Source organism: Anoplopoma fimbria, chromosome 18, assembly GCF_027596085.1.
Source record: "Anoplopoma fimbria isolate UVic2021 breed Golden Eagle Sablefish chromosome 18, Afim_UVic_2022, whole genome shotgun sequence".
In the NCBI taxonomy this organism is placed as follows: Eukaryota; Metazoa; Chordata; class Actinopteri; order Perciformes; family Anoplopomatidae; genus Anoplopoma; species Anoplopoma fimbria.
In genome coordinates, this window is record NC_072466.1 from 8983808 (window position 1) to 9003216 (window position 19409).

A 19409-nucleotide genomic window follows, 5' to 3' on the forward strand; every position below is an offset into this window, starting at 1 on the left:
GCTCCGATACTTTCTTCACAGAGTATCGTGTGTCAGCCCAGAATGACATCTGCTCAAAGAAGCTCCTGGTGTCAGTCAGCTTTTTTGTCCCTCCATTCACACAGGCTTCAGGTGTGCAGCTCGTCCTGTGACATAAAGATGTCTCATTTAAAGGCATACAACATTGTGAAACTGATGTCATTTATGAATATTTTTTGAAACTTCTGAGTCCAAGTGGACAAGTTATAAGAAGAATTTTGTTTTGATTTTTAAAGTAACAGTTTTGGGAAAAACACTTTTGCTTTCTTGCAGAGAGTTAGACGAGAGGATAGACACTACTCTCATGTCTGTCTATTAAATATGAATAAACACCCAGCAGTTGGTTAGCTTAGCATAGCATAAAACAGGAAATAGGAATAGTGAGTCTGGCTCTATAAAGGTAACAAAGGTAACAAAATCCACACTGGACACTGGACACAACCTTTTAAGCTCAATGATTAACATGTTATATCTTGTTTTTTCATGTACAAATATTGAAATTAAAAAAGACAAGCTTTGGTTTTGACTGGAAGAAATGAAGACATCAAATTAATATTTTTTGAACTTCAAAAGTGCCAGGGGGCAGATTTGCCCCAGTGGCCAGTCTTATGCTAAGCTAAACAGCTGCAGATTGATTTTTAATGGGAGTGGTCTATTTCCCAATGCTGAACTCCTTTAAAATGACTTACAATTTTGTTAAAATACTCAAAGTTCAAAATGAATAATACACAGTAAATGCAATTTAGTAATGTTAAAGGAGCAGCGTGTTGGATTTAGTGGCGTACAGAGCTGAGGTTTCATTTCTGCTGAATACCCCTCTACTCCCCCCTCCCTATTCATTTTGTCAGAGAACTATAATTGCCTTCAGGTAATGTAAAATACGTGAAACATGGCGGGCTATGTGTAGATAGAAAAGACTCATTCTAACGTAAAAGAAATTCAATGGTTATACACAAATGATTGTGAAATGCAAACATAGTTAGAAATATTACATTCTATTTCTGCCAATATATCCCCCTAAATCCGACACACTGGTTTGTTGTATGTGCATATGGTTGAAATATATATACTGTAATTATATTGTGGGAAATATGTGAAAATACACTAATAATGATACTGTATATGAAGCATTTAATATGACATACTGCAATACTGTTACTCAGACACTTTTGCGGCATGATAAAGAGGAAGTGAAAATGTATATCACCTGAAATATCCTCTGTCCTAAAACAACCCAGCTGAATAAATAAACATTGACTTTCCTGTTGAGATGCGTCGCTAAGACATCAGTTTAATGCCCCATATGAACTTCATATATACACTGTAAGTACTTACTTCCGTCTGGCACTCTTCAGTGTGAATCTGTGCTGCAGAGTTTTAAGACTGGCCAAACATTTCTTTTTGCACAACGGAGGCTCCTTTTCATGTCCATAATACCAAGGTCTTTTACGTCTCCACCTGAACAAAAAACTTGTGAGCTGATTATCATGTAGGAAACAGAGAACAGTGTACCTGCAGTGGCTGTTGAAATTAACCAAATATTGTGTGATTTGGTATGACATTTGATTTGTGGAACATGAGTAAAAGAATATAAGAGCTTAAGCAATGCCTTCAGCAAATTCAGAACGAAAAAGTGTTTTGTCAAAGTAAGAGCTGAGTACTCACATGGGAAGTTCCATCCAGACTCCTCCAGCTGGTATTTCAGGAATCCAATTCAATTTAAATGTATCTCCTCTATTCTCTTTTAAGGTCAGTCATGTACATGTAGCATAACAGTGTCGCTATAAGTCAAAGGCATGCGAACACATTTGAGGAGACTGTTGCTACAAACAGAATCATGCAGAGTAACACGTTTGACAGGGTCTGGGTGTGACTCTATTTGAGTAGGTTATCTGTGCGTTCATCATGGTTTGTTTCAGAACTGAAATGCTACAATAAAGGGTATTAACTTTTATTTATTTAACATAAGATGAGTGAAATTCCTCCACTACTGTTTAAGAAATTGCCATAGAATTTGCTTCAAATGTTCATGTCCCTCTCAGGATGATTTGTTATCACTTTGGGGATTCCCTGAAATGTCTTCTCACACCACAATCAACATTATAATTTGTTGAAAATCCTGGTTTATGAGCAAACACCTGCCTAACTAATGACATTCCCATCAGCTTACTTCTAATGCTTAAACAAAACCAACCCAACCAACAGAGGCAACCAATACTAACCAGACTAGATGGACTGAGGGAGCAAAGGGCTGAGGGAGCAAAGGGTTGAGGGAACATAGGACTCAGGAAACATAGGGCTGAGGGAGCATAGGCCTGACCCCTGTCATGGGGAACATGATAGCATGCTGACATTAGCATTTAGCTCAAAGCACCGCTGTGTGGTCAGCCTCAAGGAGCTGCTGGCTGCAGACTCTTTTTTTACTACAGAAAAGCATGATCAGGAATTACCATGCAATTGAAATACAAGTGCAAACCAAAAGAGGGAGGGAGGGAGAGAGAGAGAGAGAGAGAGAGAAAAAAGAGAGAGAGAGAGAGAGAGAGAGTTTCCTGATCCAGTCTTGGATCTTTGATACAAATAAACTTACTGATAGGATTGCTGCAGGCCTTCACACACAGAGCTGCCAGCTTTCTCTTGGTATCCCATTGAGGCCTAATACAGGACGCTTAGAAAAATATTTATTTTCTCACTTTACAATACATTTCTCACAATAAGTAATATGTGGGGCCCACAGTAATGTTGGACATGACACCCCCATATTCTGATGTATTTATTATTTTTGCTTTTGTTTGCTGATTGATTTGTTGGTCATCACCTGGCATGTGTTCACCTGCATGGCAACTAGTGATTAATGGGTTAATGTTGGGTTGCAGTGAGTGGAGCTCATTGGGGGGTCCTTCGGGTGAAGAAAAGAGAGAGCAACGTGATGCTTGCGTGAGATGACCAAAGCCACCTGCAGGGTGCAGTCAGCGCTGAAGTGAATGTGTTTCTGTACTTTCAGTAAAACTATTATTTAAAAACTTATGCACGCCTGGAAGTCCCTTTTTGTCCGAGTGTGCAACAAATAGAATGAAGTTGTGTTCCAGGTAAATTAATTTCACACGGATTACATACACACGTGGACAAAATTGTTGGAACCCTTCCATTAAAGAAAGAAAAACCCACAATGGTCACTGAAATAACTTGAAACTGACAAAAGTAATAATAAATAAAAAAAATACTGAAAATTAACTAATGAAAATCAGACATTGCTTTTGAATTGTGGTTCAACAGAATCATTTTAAAAAACAAACTAATGAAAATGGCCTGGACAAAAATGATGGTACCCTTAACTTAATATTTTGTTGCACAACCTTTTGAGGCAATCACTGCAATCAAGCGATTTCTGTAACTCTCAATGAGACTTCTGCACCTGCCAACAGGTATTTTGGCCCACTCCTCGTGAGCAAACTGCTCCAGCTGTCTCAGGTTTGAAGGGTGCCTTCTCCAGACTGCATGTTTCAGCTCCTTCCACAGATGTTCAATAGGATTTAGATCAGGGCTCATAGAAGGCCACTTCAGAGTAGTCCAATGATTTGCTCTTAGCCATTCTTGGGTGTTTTTAGCTGTGTGTTTTGGGTCATTATCCTGTTGGAGGACCCATGACCTGTGACTGAGACCAAGCTTTCTGACACTGGGCAGCACATTTCGCTCCAGAATGCCTTGATAGTCTTGAGATTTCATTGTACCCTGCACAGATTCAAGACACCCTGTGCCAGATGTAGTAAAGCAGCCCCAGAACATAACCGAGCCTCCTCCATGTTTCACAGTAGGTACAGTGTTCTTTTTTTGTATGCTTCATTTTTGCGTCTGTGAACATAGAGCTGATGTGACTTGCCAAAAAGCTCCAGTTTTGTCGCATCTGTCCAAAGGACATTCTCCCAGAAGCTTTGTGGCTTGTCAATATGCATTTTGGCAAATTCCAGTCTCGCTTTTTTATGATTTGCTTTCAACAGTGGTGTCCTCCTCGGTCGTCTTCCATGAAGTCCCCTTTGGCTCAAACAGCGACGGATGGTGCGATCTGACACTGATGGACCTTGACCTTGGAGTTCACCTCTAATCTCTTTGGAAGTTGTTCTGGGCTCTTTGGTTACCATTCGTATTATCCGTCTCTTCATTTTGTCATCAATTTTCCTCTTGCGGCCACGTCCAGGGAGGTTGGCTACAGTCCCGTGGACCTTAAACTTCTGAATAATATGTGAAACTGTAGTCACAGGAACATCAAGCTGCTTGGAGATGGTCTTATAGCCTTTACCTTTAACATGCTTGTCTATAATTTTCTTTCTAATCTCCTGAGACAACTCTCTCCTTAGCTTTCTGTGGTCCATGTTCTGTGTGGTACAAACCATGATACCAAACAGCACAGTGACTACTTTTCTCCCTTTAAATAGGCAGACTGACTGATTACAAGTTTGAAGACACCTGTGATGCCAATTAGAGGACACACCTTAGTTTAACATGTCCCTATGGTCAAATTATTTTCAATCTTTTCTAGGGGTACCATCATTTTTGTCCAGGCCATTTTCATTAGTTTGTTTTTTAAAATGATTCTGTTGAACCACAATTCAAAAGCAATGTCTGATTTTTATTAGTTAATTTTCAGTATTTTTTTTAATTTATTATTACTTTAGTCAGTTTCAAGTTATTTCAGTGACCATTGTGGGTTTTTCTTTCTTTAACGGAAGGGTACCAACAATTTTGTCCACGTGTGTATGCCCTCTGTTGATTGTTGTGGAAACAATGTGTTGGTTTAGACCTTTTTCACTGCAGACTTTTAGCTTGTTATAAGAAGTGGAAAAGCACAGGTGCAACAAATTAACAATATCTTTGTTTTATTCAAGTCTTCAAGCTTTATTTAGCTGTAAGGCACCAAACCAGGGCTCTATATTGTGCATGCTGGCTCACTGTCACACTGACACGTCTTACCGGGACACGTAGAGCCAAGTTAATGTAATTAGTTGAACCTGTGAACTGTGTGTGTGTGTGTGTGTGTGTGTGTGTGTGTGTGTGTGTGTGTGTGTGTGTGTGTGTGTGTGTGTGTGTGTGTGTGTGTGTGTGTGTGTGTGTGTGTGTGTGTGTCTTATTTCCTCAATTGGTTAAAGTTAAAAAAAAAAAATCAGTGAGTTTCATTTTGTTTTGGATGGTACAATATACACTCCTTTTTCTATGTGGATGTTTGTGTGCTACACGCTGTATTATTGTTCAATTCCACATCTCAGTATTGTAATTGGATAAGAGTTTCATTGGTGCCTGCAAATGTGTGCATGTGTGTGTGAAACTGCAAGTATGAGAGAGAAGTTAAAGACATGTTAGGTTTGGGTATGCTTTCCATGCTTGGTCGCTGGAGCTTGGATGTCCTCTCCTGCTTTGTTGATGGGCTACTTGAGAGTGAAAGAGCAAAGCTTAACTCAGACTCAGCAGGCTATCATGACCTTAGACACCTACAGCCTTATTTAAACTCATACTAATATATCTGTTACAGGCAATTCATACATCTAGTTGTATTTATTTATAAAAAAACATTATAACTTCATTGTCTCTATATGATTCGTGACTATTTTATCCTACTATACAATACATTTTTACCATTTTATTATAGTATATTTAGAACCTTTAGTACCTTATTTATTTTATTTTTTGTGTATAGTGGATGGTCATTATATAGGCAGGGCTCTAATACATAATATATAGTACACACATTTTTAGAGTTACTTATGTAAACGATGCATATTCTCTTGTACTTCTTCTGTCGAGAGATTTAAATTTCCATGCATGTAATCAAAAAAGTTTATCCAACCTTAACCCTATCATACTAGTAAATAATCATAAAAAAGATAAATTTTAGTTTTTTAACAACATAAGTCAGATCTAACAAAATATATACAAACAGAAGATTTGTATTAATACTAATGGACGAAATGAAATAAAGCTTATCAAGAATGAAATAATTGAGTTAGGATTTGACCACACGGTCGATCACAACTAACAGGTAGCCTTTCACTCCCATGTTTATATAATTTCAATGAGCAGGTATGACTTCCCAGTCTGATGAATAACGGACCAATCAGAAGCCGCGTTCCTCTGACTGTCCGCTTAGGCGGGGCATCACACCAGACACTCTGGTCGCTGATTGGACGCTGAGCACTAAGCCCATGAGTTGCCAGCCAATCAGAAGCGACGGTCGATCTGACGACTTTTCTGACTGGCAGCCGCCCTCTCTTCACGGTGCTGCTGCCTCTGCTGCATCTCAGCGACGCGACGCTCTGATGGGGAAAAATCTCTCCAGGTTAACACATCAGTTTGTCAGAGTAACAGCTGAAAACCTCAAGCAACATGGACATCCTGAAGTCACTGGGCCACCCGGAGGAGATATTCAACCTGTTTAAATTTAAAATGGGGGGATGCAGAACCATTATGCCAAAGTTGGACTATGTGAGTAAACCCTCTGTTTTTAAATATACACTGTGCATAAACGTCAGATGGATATGAAGACAGCATGCAGGATGCATGCATGGTTGCATTTACAGATTTGCACATAATGTACCCCTATTTAGCAGACCACAGATTGACCTATATGGCGCAAGAGGCCGTTTCTCAATAAGTGAACTTCTCTGTACTTGTGTCCTCCTGAACTTGTGAAACGTCATCTAGCGGCCCAAGTACTGTCAGCTAAGTGAACTAATTAGATCTCTCACTCCTGTGTTGGCTCGGATGTGCACAAGCAGATATGACTATTGACCTGGGATTTACGTTACATAATGAGCTTGGAGGTTTAAACGGCGGGGATGGATGGTGTGCGCATGTTTCATGGATAATCCCAACGTTTTAACACTAATGTGACACACACACCACACCACACCACACACACAGAGAGAGAGAGACTAGTGGGTCTTTAGTAGGCCTTTATCTTGGGTTGGCAGTATTATTAAATGGCCCAGACAAAAGTTGAACTCAATCATATGCATTTAATTTGAAGTGAATCTAATCATATTATAACAATAATAGTGCTGACCCCATAATGTTTAGATAGAGTCACACATTTTGATTATAGCAGAGCACTCTACCTGGTGTTATTTGGCCAAAGCATTAATATGTTTTCCAACGTTAACCCTGTAGCATCACAGAATATGACAGGTCACAGATTTTACTATAACACATGTACGTAGACCTACATCCTGACCAGGTATCAATAATATAAATAATATATATATATATATATATATGTATGTTTACCATGCCTAACAACTTCCCCAAACACCTTGTCTCAACCTCAGGGTCCTGTTCTGCAAATATGGTTTAACTCATTCTCAAATTTAACCTGCAGTTATCAAACTCAAATAATCCCGTTTAATCTCAACCATCTTTTTTGGTTCTTTGAAAAACATTTCTTTTAAACGTTGGATGAAGTTATCTTGAGCAACACTGCGCTCTTATTTTGAAATAAAGGCAAAATGAGCAGAGAGTTGAAACCATGATCAGCATTCATATTATTGGCTTAGAGCTGATCACGTGACTGCAGTGCCAGGCACATGACGTAGTTGGGAATACACCCAGCATGCACTGGGGCAATACATTCGTAGACATAAGTCACATTTCACATGTGTTTCCTGCATTATTATGGGTGTCATTTTGTTAATTTGGGTGAATAATGCAGATAAAATTGATTTAGTGCCCTAAAACAAGAAATTAATTGTAAAATTGAACGCCATATGTTCTGGCTCCATTGAGCTTTTAACAATTAGGATCTTTTAGAGTTTATTTCTTAGTGCTCACAATATATCAAACACAATGTTTGGGTGCTTTGAGAGTGAACACACTTTAAGTTTGTATTTTTACTAAATTGTAATCATTTCAAAAATAATGATAACTTGGATATCCATATATGCAGAACAAGAAGCCTGGTTTTATTGTTAATATGATTATGTTTTCTTCTATATTAATCTTTAAAAAACACTAAAACACTTTAGAAACCTAAACATACACGAGTCCCTTATGATGCATGTGCAAAGGTTATTCACCCAGAGGTAACATTAGGTACTCACATACGCAGATACAACTATATATATATATTTTAGGATTAAATGTTTTAAATTCTTTATTCTCTAATGTGACTTTTAGCTCAGTTATAGTATTGCACCTTTTTTTTTTTAGTTTAGCAGCCACATTTCCTATTTAGAAGTAAGTTGTGAAACATGCAGCTGGTGGTGTTATGGGTGGAGGTGGGAGGAGCCAAGTAATCATAACAGCAGATCCACAAACGGTGTGCAGAGACCCCGCTGCACTGCGCAGTAAGGTCAGAGGAGCGCTTGATTTAGCTCTCCCAGGCGTGTGTTTGTTTTCTCCCCACTCGACCCCCTCAGCTCGCTTGTCCTCTAGGCTGCATGTTTCAAACTCCCCCCCCTGTCAGGTTATTCGTATGGCCGGAGCTTGTTGCAAGTGTCCAGTCTCGTTGTCCGTGCTCAAGCGCTCTCTCTCGGTTGCACCGCGGGGCTGTGGGTCCGCTCCTCGGTCCCTCCCTCTGGGCTGGAGGTTAGGTGAGCGGGGCCTGCAGGAGGCCGCCCGACCCTCCAGCGCCCTCAGACCTGCAGGGTTTTACCGACACACTGGCTTCCTCTGTCTCCCCTACCAGGAGTCCATGAGCGAGAGTCTGCGGACCTGCTACCTGTACCTGAACCAGACCAGCCGGAGCTTTGCAGCTGTGATCCAGGCGCTGGACGGGGAGTTGAGGTGGGTGAAAGCTGGCTTCGTGGGGGTGTGTCTGCACGCATGTTTTCTTTCCTGAAGGGCAGATCCACGGGCGTTGGCTGGAGTACTTCCCTTTTTGTTTTGTGTGTGCAAATATTTAAACCTTCAAAACTACTATGAGCAGCTTAGACATGCATGGATTGGATTTATTACTCTAGAAAATAGTCCAACAACAAAATCATGGCAGATCCTGTGGAGAGGCAATAATGTCTCTCAAAACACAAAGATAGCTTATCAATAGCTAATTGCAATAGCCTCAATAAACCAAAATGCACTGCATTAGGGACTTGTGGAATATACGACTAACAATTCAAATGTACAGTGACATCTATGCTATATTACCACTGGAAACATATTTATTTATTTATGGCAATTGCCAATGAATGTACAGTACCAGTCAAAAGTTTGTAGTCATTCAACTACTTTGAAGAATGTAAAATATAAAACATATTCTGGTTTGTTGAGCATTTGTTTGTTTACCACATAATTCCATATGTGTTTCTTCATAGTTTGGATGTCTTTAATATTAATCTACAATGTAGAAAAAAATAAAAATAAAGAAAAAACATTAAATGAGAAGGTGTGTCCAAACTTTTGACTGGTACTGTACATCATACAGTAAAACATGTCACTTTGGGCTGCAGCTTATTATCTGTTAATATATAGATATTTTGATCATAGTCTATATAGGTATATCTAGAGCAAAAGATGATATTTTCCAACAGCTGTTGCCTTACCAACAGTTTTAAACCCCCCAAAATTCAGTTAACAGTGATATGAAACAGACTAAAGTGGCAAATAGTAGCATTGGAGAAACTGGAACCATCACATGTTTTTTGGATTATTGCTTAATAAATTACTTGGATGATTACTAGAAAATGTCAATAAATAAAATGCTTTTGATGCAGACATTCAGAAGGAAATGTAATGTGTTATTACTAGAGGTGTCTACTTTATATATCCCTAATCAAAGGCTAACCAGATCTTCGATCTTCTATTTGTGTCCTTTGATTCAGATACAAAGTAGCCTTTCAGTCATAAATTAACGCTCTTTCCAGTTGTGTTTTAAAGCGCCCTCCTTTTCTTTCTCATCCAGACATGCAGTCTGTATTTTCTACCTGGTGCTGCGAGCGCTGGACACAGTGGAGGACGACATGACCATCCCTCTGGACAAGAAGGTTCCCATGCTGAATGACTTTCACACCTTCTTGTACCAGGATGAGTGGTGCTTCACAGAGAGCCAGGAGAAAGACCGACAGGTTCTGGCTGATTTTCCCACGGTCAGTAGCGCTGCATGGCGGTACAATAAAATGCAATTGGCAGATATATTAGGGTTTCCTGGATCAATCTACTGATGCAGTCTCCTTTTAAATAACAGATTTTTAATACAAAATGACTTCCAACCGATTCATTTTCTAGCTGTACTCAATAACAGAATAATATACAATGTTAATGACAGAGTTTGGTTTAGTTTAAGTTGGTGTGATGGTATGTAATAGAAACGTCTCAGGTGAAATCTTTGTCACTCAGATAAATAGCCGTTATAAATCAGTAACTATAATCTTCATGTGTATTTACAACCCAGATATCACTGGAATTCAGAAACCTCGCTCAAGAATACAGAGATGTCATCTCAGATATCTGCCACCGTATGGGAGAAGGAATGGCCGAATTCCTGGAAAAGAAAGTGGGATCCATGAAGGAGTGGGACCTGGTAAATGTCAACCTTGGTTTTACAATAATGTTAAGATAACAGCAAAAAATGTTAGACACGTTACAGGAAATATGACAGGGATATGTGTTTGAATGGCAGTACACAAACAGATCCATGACACTGTTTATGGTACGATTAGAGACGATCAGACTGGCAGATCAGAGCACTATTAGATACTTTTAAGTGTCTTTGCTGGGGGGAAAAATATGTTGTTATTATTATATATCTCTGCAGCGTCATTCTGTCTTAATAGTGTATTTTCTGTCATTTTGGTAGCTTAATTTTGATCAGGCAATACCACAAACTATGTAAAACTTCCTATAAACCCAACTAAAAAAGAACTCTGACTCTGACAATGTTGTATAGATGTTTAATTAGCACCTATGGTTATAACAGTAACTCTGTGTGTGTTCAATCATAAGCATTTTTGTCATAACATGTCATGCTGTGACAATAAATACTGATGCCATGTTGCCTTGTCTTATTCTCTTTGTGCAGTATTGCCATTACGTGGCCGGGCTGGTCGGCATCGGTTTGTCTCAGCTGTTCTCTGCGTCCCAGCTGGAGGACGCCGAGGTCGGGCGTGACACCGAGCTGGCCAACTCCATGGGCCTGTTCCTCCAGAAGACAAACATCATCCGGGACTATCTAGAGGACACGCAACAGGGACGTGCCTTCTGGCCACAAGAGGTAAGAACGTGTTCTCTTTGTCCTGCTATGAGTGTGTTTGTTTTTCCCCTGGTGTCTGACCTGAACCCTTAAAGAATACTTTTCTGAATACTTTTCTTTGTTTTTTTTATTTACATTGTGCTTGTGGGTATTGAAGCAGCGAGGATGTATTGGAAAGTGAACACACTCAAACTTAAATATTAACTCACATTTTATTATTCCATGTCTATAAATAAAGTCTCTAAAGAAAAAGAGGAAGCAGAGTGAGAATAAAAGAAAACAAAATGACTTCTTTGCTTAGAGGTTTGCTAAATATTGATTTAAAAAGCATAGTACCATATGTGTTGTGCTAATAACTTGTGTCCCCGTGCAGGCTTGGAGTCAGTTTGCAGGTCGCCTGGAGGACTTGGCCCAGCCGGAGAAGCTAGAGTCGGCTCTCTCCTGCCTCAACCTGCTGATCACTGATGCTCTGCGACACGTTCCGGATGTCATCGCCTACCTGTCCCGCCTGCGCAACCAGAGCGTCTTCAATTTCTGTGCCATTCCACAGGTAAGCGCTGATTCGTTACTTACTGAGTTCCAACAATGCAGTGATTTTGATTTGTATGAACTTTTGATTGAACAGCCAATTAGCTTGCTGTTAGCTTTTCATCCTCCCAGTATTTCTCTTTTCAGATACGTCAGATATATGTGATAATAATACAATTAATTTTCATTGTTAACATTTTCATTTTATGAAATGATATAGTGACAGAACATATGAAAAAAGATATGAATAAATAAGATCAAATAAAATAATAATAAAGGGTACAGAAGAGAGGAAAGAATAAAACTGATCACATATAAATAAATATGAATTCATAGGATAGAGTTGACTGAACTGATAAATTACTTCAAACATTAAACCAATAAAGAAATACATTTTAGCATAGAGACGTGCAGTGTCCTACTTGCCACATCAAACTTAAGGATAATTAGAAATGTTGTGTGTTGTATACCACACGTCTTTTCTCATCTTTCCTCAAAGATATGAATTCTTGGTAATTTGTCTATTCTTATATTTCATTTAAAATATCCTCTCATTTGGAAGTCATTCATTTATCATCTTTTAACTAATTCTTTGTGATTTGTTAAATTTTTGTTATTATTATTATTATTATTACTTGGAATAAGTGAGAATGTTTCTTCTTGATTTTCCGTAGTAGTAGGATTAGTGGGTTTTATTTAAAAAATAAATAAAAATAAAAATGTTTGTTAGTCCTTTGCAGTCTTGACAAAATAAGTTTAATTTATTTATTTCAGTTCTTCTAGTTAACTAAATGTAACACCTCTTCTGACCAGGTGATGGCAATAGCTACACTGTCGTCATGCTACAACAACCCCAAGGTGTTCCAGGGAGTGGTGAAGATCAGAAAGGGACAGGCTGTCACACTCATGATGGAAGCCACCAACATGACGGCCGTGCAGACCATCATCTCCCAGTACAGCCATGAGGTGGGGGTGTGTGTTTTTGCGTTTGCTTGTCCTGTTTCCACCACGTTGGAGCACTTTAACACAAACAGTCTCGCTCTCCTTCTCTGCAGATCTTAAAGAAGGTCTCTCACACGGACCCGACGCGGGACAAAACCCTGCACATCCTGGCTCTGATCGAAGAGAAGTCCGCCCTGTTGCAGTCCAGCCTCCCCTCCAGGACCCACCACCTGTCGCCCATGTACCTGTCCGCCGCCATGCTGCTCGCCGCCCTCAGCTGGCAGTACCTCAGCACCACTGCAGCACAGGCACAAGGCACGGGGGACATGCAGGGACAGTGAACCCACTCGCCCTCACCTTTCCCTGGGGCCCACAGACTCAGAAAGCCTCTTTGCCCACTCTGGAGGAATCAGAATGACTTCTTCCCAATTTTTCTCTCTTCATTACGGCCGTCACAGGACCGTGGACATATTTAGTAGGGCTGCACAAAATGAGGAAAATGTGTGATGATGTTGTAAATCGCAAAGAAGATATTACTTGCGATAAATTACAGATGTCAAAGTTACTCGGTTCTGCTGCTAAGCTGATGTCAGTATACTGCTAAGATACAACAAATCTAAAAATGAAAGGAAATTATTTCCATAATTTTTTACTGAACAAATGGAACACTAAACTGTATAGATTTCTACTGATACTCTCTTTCAACTAGCTCAAAAAATTCACTGTCTGCAATATCATGGTCTTTACCGTTTTCGCGAACCAGTTGACATCGTAATAATAAAGAAATATTGTGCAGCCCTAATATGGAGGCGTTCTGGTAGCAGCAGGTGTCTTTATGTGGTTTGGTAGTGATTTCTACTAGTCCATCCTGCATCTGGATAAATAATTTACACACAGTGATGTGTGGTGGTATTCACCAGCATAAATAGCACATAGAAACAATTCAGGACGTGTTGTTGTTTGCTGTTTGATGTTTATGGTGATTGTGTGTTGTTGTTTCTTTTTCTTGTAACATTTTGACCTTTTTAATCGACTGAAATTATTTTTCATATTTGACCATTTCAAGACAAAAGGTACTACTTTAATTTTCTGCATTATGTGGGAATATGCACAGTACATGCCACTGCCCATTTCAGAAGTTTGGGGAACACAGTCACCAAACCTGATCAAACCAAGATTTTGTTTAATTTTGTGTCAAATCTTTTTTCCCATGTGAAATCTAAGCTGTTTAAATAGGTTCTACTTGTTTCTGTAGGAAACGTAACACTCAATTGGAAGAACAGCGCACTGTCGCAGCGCACAGGGTAGAGCTTTATATCAACACTTTAATGTCTGTGTTCTGTTTCAGCTCTATGTCCTCTAACAGAGAAAAGAATAACGCAATTACAAGGTAGTTTTTGACTTGGACTGTTGAAATGAGAACAAATATAATTTCTGGTACATTTGAGGTCTGAATGAAAGCATATTGAGACGGCTAGTTAAAGTGTCCTTAACACAGCTTTGGTGAGTAGAAAGGCTAGCACACAGAAACCTTGTACAGAACCAAAGGAGAGCTACAAACATTGCTATGTAATGTGTCATTTTGATATGTACATATTTTAACAAATAAAGAGGTGAAATAATCTAAACGGTCTGAACGGTGATTGTGTATACAACACAAGTCATTCTTTGGTTAGCAGCCTGTTAATTATAATTATATTAAATTAAATGAATTATAGTTTGTAGTTAATAATTGTAGTTGGGTTAAACTCAGTTAATGATTTTATAGATTCCAGACTGTGAAATTAGCACAGTTTCAAGGTTTACATATTGGACTGCTCTTCGAGATTGTACAAGAGTGTTCATGTAGAAATCCTACGGCATCAACATGAAGCAAAATAATTAAAAGGTAATATTTTCATCAAGTATGTTCTCCTTTATCGTTCTCCTTTATCGTTTAATTTGAAGATCACCTGTTAATGTTTGAAAAGACACTTTTGTTAAGTCACATGAGAGGTTATCTAACGATGCGTTTAACAGACATGTTGCTGCTTGTAAAAAGGACAGTAAGAAGTGAGAGGACGTCTTTCGTTCAGTGAGAGAAAGGAACTGCCCAGAAGAGCGTCCATCGAAACTGCAGCACAGGTAAAAGTAAAGACTTGGATTATTTCTGTTTTAGGGGATCATTAAGAATTTAATTTATATTCAACGTTATATATTCAATGATGATTGGTGTTTATAACATTTTTGTATTTGATTTGATTGTCAATAAGTTTATACCTGTTGTGTATACCTGGCTTGATGCAGGCTGTTATACCAACAAATATACTTTAAATTCCGCTGATATTGTTCACTGATAGTCTTATAAATAAAAGTTGTTGGTCACTTACCTCTCTGACTCAATCAAAACGGATTTAACTTCAAAAAATCAGTTGTGATTTAAGTCCAAACAATCACAACTGATATCTAGCCAATTAAAATATAGCATGACCATCATTTTGAATTGGTTTTAACTAGTCAAAAATAACTACGAATTGAAAAATCTAGTGACACGCTGACAAATAAATACTTTACCTGCAACTATCTTATGTTCTCTAGTTGCTTTGTACTTGTGTATGTGCAACTTTGTGCAACTTCAAATTTTACTACTTGAATTACATCAGAAATGTCAAACAATTTCCATATTTTGAGAAGAAAAAAGACACTCCAGGGTGACCTCAATTTTACTGTCATTGCCTTGTGATGGTCACGCTGTAACGTCTCGTAAAACGCTGACATGTCTCCAAAAAACAGAAACCTCCCCTTGAGCAGAGATTGATATATCGCAGTCGAGGTGATTATGTTGAAATCTGACTGTTCTATGTTTTGCAGGATGCATCCACTGGCTCTCCTCTGTGTCCTTGTGACCGTCTCCGTCACCCAGGCTCGGCCTCAGCTCCCTCATTCCTCCTCGGAGATAGTCGAGTTTATCAAAAAGGCCGACACCACCTGGACGGTGAGTGAATTCGTGGCGTTTCTGCAGCATTTAGCCACTTGAGGAAACCCGCTGTCACAGATTTTGATCATGAATGCTGTGATTTCTGTACTCTCTCATTTTAAAACTCCACTACTTTTGCTCCAGGCCGGGCAGAACTTCCACAACATCGATATCAGCTATGTGAAGGGACTGTGTGGGACCATACTGAACGGACCCAAGCTGCCAGAGGTGTAAGTCTATGAGGGTGTCTGGGCATGGATTTATGTGTGTGTGTGTGTGTGAGAAGTCTATCACGTGCCCAATCAGGTGACAGTCAGCAGGTTCATCTTATCTGCAGTGCTCAGTGACCGTCCTCTCTCGTTCAAGGGTTCACAGTACGGAGGGCATAAAGCTTCCAGACAACTTCGACGCGCGCCAGCAGTGGCCCAACTGTCCCACCATCCAACAGATCAGAGACCAGGGCTCATGTGGGTCCTGCTGGGTGAGATAGACCAACAAAAAAAAGACACAACTGTGGTTGATCAGTTGCTCCGTCCAGTAGATATCTTTAAACCAGTGTTCCCTTTGATTGACCCACACAGGCCTTTGGAGCGGCGGAGGCGATATCCGACAGGTTATGTATCCACAGCGGTGCTAAGATCTCTTTGGAGATCTCTGCTGAAGATCTACTGACCTGCTGTGATGAATGTGGCATGGGGTGAGTATTTGAGTACCAAAATGAGTGCATTCCAGGGTCCTTTTAAAAGGACATTGAACAACAACTCAGGTGGTGTTTTTATTTTTTCTCGTGGACGCAGCTGTTTCGGTGGTTCTCCCTCTGACGCTTGGGAGTTCTGGACAAAGAAAGGTCTGGTGACAGGAGGCCTGTATGGCTCCAACGTTGGTAAGTGTGAACTGAGATGGGTTATACAGCTTTTTCAGGAAGTATTAAAAGGAAGTAAAGAGCTGAAACAATGGTGTGTTTGACAGGCTGCAGACCGTACAGTATTGCTCCCTGTGAGCATCACGTGAATGGGACTCGTCCTCCCTGTCAGGGTGAAGAGGAGACTCCAAAGTGTGAAGAGTTGTGCATTGATGGATACTCGCCATCCTACCAGAAGGACAAACACTTTGGTACAGACCTCCAAAATGATCCAGTTACTCCGCTCTGATACTGTATGCTTCTCTGTCTTACATCATCCTGTTTCCGGTGTCTCCCTCTTCAGGGAGACGCTCATACAGCGTCCCGTCCCAGCAGGAGCAGATCATGACCGAGCTGTACAAGAACGGGCCTGTGGAGGCGGCTTTCTCTGTATACGCAGATTTTCCGCTGTACAAGACTGGTGAGGCTGGTTTGACCTTGTCTCCCCATTATTATTATTAGCTACAATCCTGAAACTGTACACTGTAAGAACAGAAAACCTCTACTCAGCACAAAGCAGCATGCCCGCAGGCAGGAAAACTTAGTAATTTATTACAATTAAAGCAGTTTCACTTGAATCTTGAAGCTTTCTTTGACCTGCTTTATATGTTTAGTTAATGATTTGTTAAAGATTATCATTATGACGTCCATGTTTGTTTGTTTATCTTCCAAATTTTTGTCCTAGTGGTTCCCAACCTTTTTGCCTCGTGAGCCCTTAAAATGAAGCAATATATGACACCTCATCACATATTAAGGCCTTATTGTGGACATGAATAGTGAGCAGATCAACCAAAGAGAGATTTGTCCTTCTCAGATGGTTGCATTTGAAGGATCAGCACACGTCTATTGAGATAAAAGTATTGAGTTTACAGCGAGATGAACTTCAATTTCTGTAACTGTCCTGCAAGATATAAATCTAGTAACTTTTGGGAGGTTGATTTAAATTTGAGTATTCCTTATATAGTTTAAAATGAGGAAACCCACGCCTGCTTTCCTTTAAGCACTTTGTTATTGACTCAATGCTACTCTACTGCAGGTGTGTACCAGCATGTGACGGGTGAGATGCTGGGCGGTCATGCCATCAAGATCCTCGGTTGGGGGACGGAGAATGGGACGCCCTACTGGCTGGCTGCAAACTCCTGGAACAGTGACTGGGGAGATAAAGGTGCGATAATATTAGGGTTTTGAGTCGTCATGTTTCTTCGTCACTTATTCTTTATGTTACTTTGGCAATGACTATAGTGGTAAAGTAGTTTAAATCATGTTTTTGTGTCTTCTAATTTCAGGTTTCTTCAAGATCAAGCGTGGAAATGATGAGTGTGGTATTGAGTCAGAGGTGGTGACAGGAATCCCACTCAACTAGATTAAATGAGTCCTGGCTGCAGACGATCAAGTCAATCAAACATTAAAATGAAGATCTTATTTTGTAAGACACTTAAGTATTGCATTTAAATGAAAATAATAAGAGATTTTATGTAATCAACATGGAATAAATTGTGAAACAAGAAAGTTTGTGCTTTCTTTGTTGGTGTTGTAGATATACAGCAGCTATATGCTGTATATCACTGCTTGTCTCCATTTTTTTTTCCAAATGAGAGCATTTTTACAGCTTCAAAAGGGAATTTAAAGGTCTGTTATATAAGTTAGCTATATGAAAGGGTCCAAGTGGGACTTTTGTGTGGCTGGGGCTGGATGTTAAATTTAGCTTAGATAAGATAAGATAAGATAATCCTTTATTAGTCCCGCAGCAGGGAAATTTACAGGATTACAGCAGCATAGCTATAGTGCAAACAAGGTACATAGTAGAAAAAACAAACAAGTATTTTAAATAAGTAAGTAAGTAAGTAAGAAAATTAAAAAATCTTATACAACTAAAATAAAAATCTTATAAATACAGACAGAATAATTATAGTTACAGAATTGCACAGTTTTATTAGTGTTTTGTTTTGTGGTCTACTGGGATGGCAGACAGAGCTGGTTGTGCAGCCTGTCATATGGAGATGTGTGTTTCAACATGGCAGACATGGACTTAACTGACCTGATCATAGAGAACACTTACAGAGCTTAAATATGTGGGAGGGAGCTCTCACTCTGCTTCCATTTCTAGAAAACACAATTGTGACACTATTTTCAATATTCAAAGTCGGTGCAAATTAAATAGTTCAAGCACATTTTTTCTCTTCTTGCTTCATGCAACAAGAACACACCTAACTGATGCTTGCTTTTGCAATTTTGCCAGTTTTGAAATAAGGCCTAGTTTATATCACCCATGTAATGTGATAGATTAAACCTAATTAATATGTAGCCTTGAGAAAAAAGGGGGAAAGCAAGAAATGCACACATATTGAATTTCCCCCCTGAGCCTCAGAAACCAGCAACTGTAGGCCAGGTGTGCTGTACGATAATTAGTTTATAATAATTCAATCAAACACACACTTGTGTATGAATTTACACAATGTTAGCAGGCATCAACTGAAATATTACAGGTATTAAAATAGACTTTGACACAGGGCCCTTACAAGACATATAATCATTTTTATTCCCAATTTTTCTTTGCTATTAATGAAATTACTACAAAGTCGCTGCCACATCTTCCCTGAGGGTCTTGGCAAAAATATTATAATCCAACAACATGTTTAGCCAGTCACACTCATTAAGGACACTTCAAATCAAATTGAAATTTTTATTAATTATTTTTTTTATTAATGTTACGCTTTTAAAAAGCCTGTTACCTCTTTGGCCCTAATGCGCAGGGGCAGTTATCCAAATATAACCACATAACCTATGCATATAACATTGATAAAAGTGGTCCAGAATTGGTCAGTAATGCACGTAAAACGATTGTTGCCAACCGGCCGGCGTTAAATAATGAAGAAAATAAGGAGAAAAAGAGTCCT

At 39.3% G+C, this 19409-nt stretch overlaps 2 protein-coding genes across 4 annotated transcripts; both read left to right on the forward strand.

Annotated features, from left to right (window-relative positions):
• Window positions 1-6291: 6291 nt before the first annotated feature.
• Window positions 6292-13007, forward strand: fdft1 (farnesyl-diphosphate farnesyltransferase 1). 2 transcript variants are annotated; one of them, XM_054618093.1, is made up of 8 exons: window positions 6292-6489; window positions 8687-8784; window positions 9899-10082; window positions 10388-10516; window positions 11015-11206; window positions 11559-11735; window positions 12527-12679; window positions 12769-13007. In XM_054618093.1, exons 1-8 carry the CDS (start codon window positions 6391-6393, stop codon window positions 12994-12996), a joined length of 1260 nt encoding a protein of 419 aa, XP_054474068.1. In that variant the 5' UTR covers window positions 6292-6390; the 3' UTR covers window positions 12997-13007. The 2 variants fall into 2 exon arrangements, with proteins under 2 accessions (XP_054474068.1, XP_054474067.1); XM_054618092.1 differs by lacking the exon at window positions 6292-6489 and having other exon boundaries at window positions 8249-8784.
• A 1459-nt stretch (window positions 13008-14466) lies between these two features.
• LOC129106843 (cathepsin B-like) lies at window positions 14467-18012 on the forward strand. 2 transcript variants are annotated; one of them, XM_054618096.1, is made up of 11 exons: window positions 14467-14543; window positions 14675-14779; window positions 15506-15629; window positions 15756-15841; window positions 15978-16092; window positions 16193-16308; window positions 16409-16494; window positions 16581-16724; window positions 16817-16933; window positions 17549-17677; window positions 17799-18012. In XM_054618096.1, the coding sequence occupies exons 3-11, from the start codon at window positions 15507-15509 to the stop codon at window positions 17873-17875; spliced, it is 993 nt and encodes a 330-aa protein (XP_054474071.1). In that variant the 5' UTR covers window positions 14467-14543; window positions 14675-14779; window position 15506; the 3' UTR covers window positions 17876-18012. The 2 variants fall into 2 exon arrangements, with proteins under 2 accessions (XP_054474071.1, XP_054474069.1); XM_054618094.1 differs by lacking the exons at window positions 14467-14543; window positions 14675-14779 and having other exon boundaries at window positions 15495-15629.
• Window positions 18013-19409: the final 1397 nt, after the last annotated feature.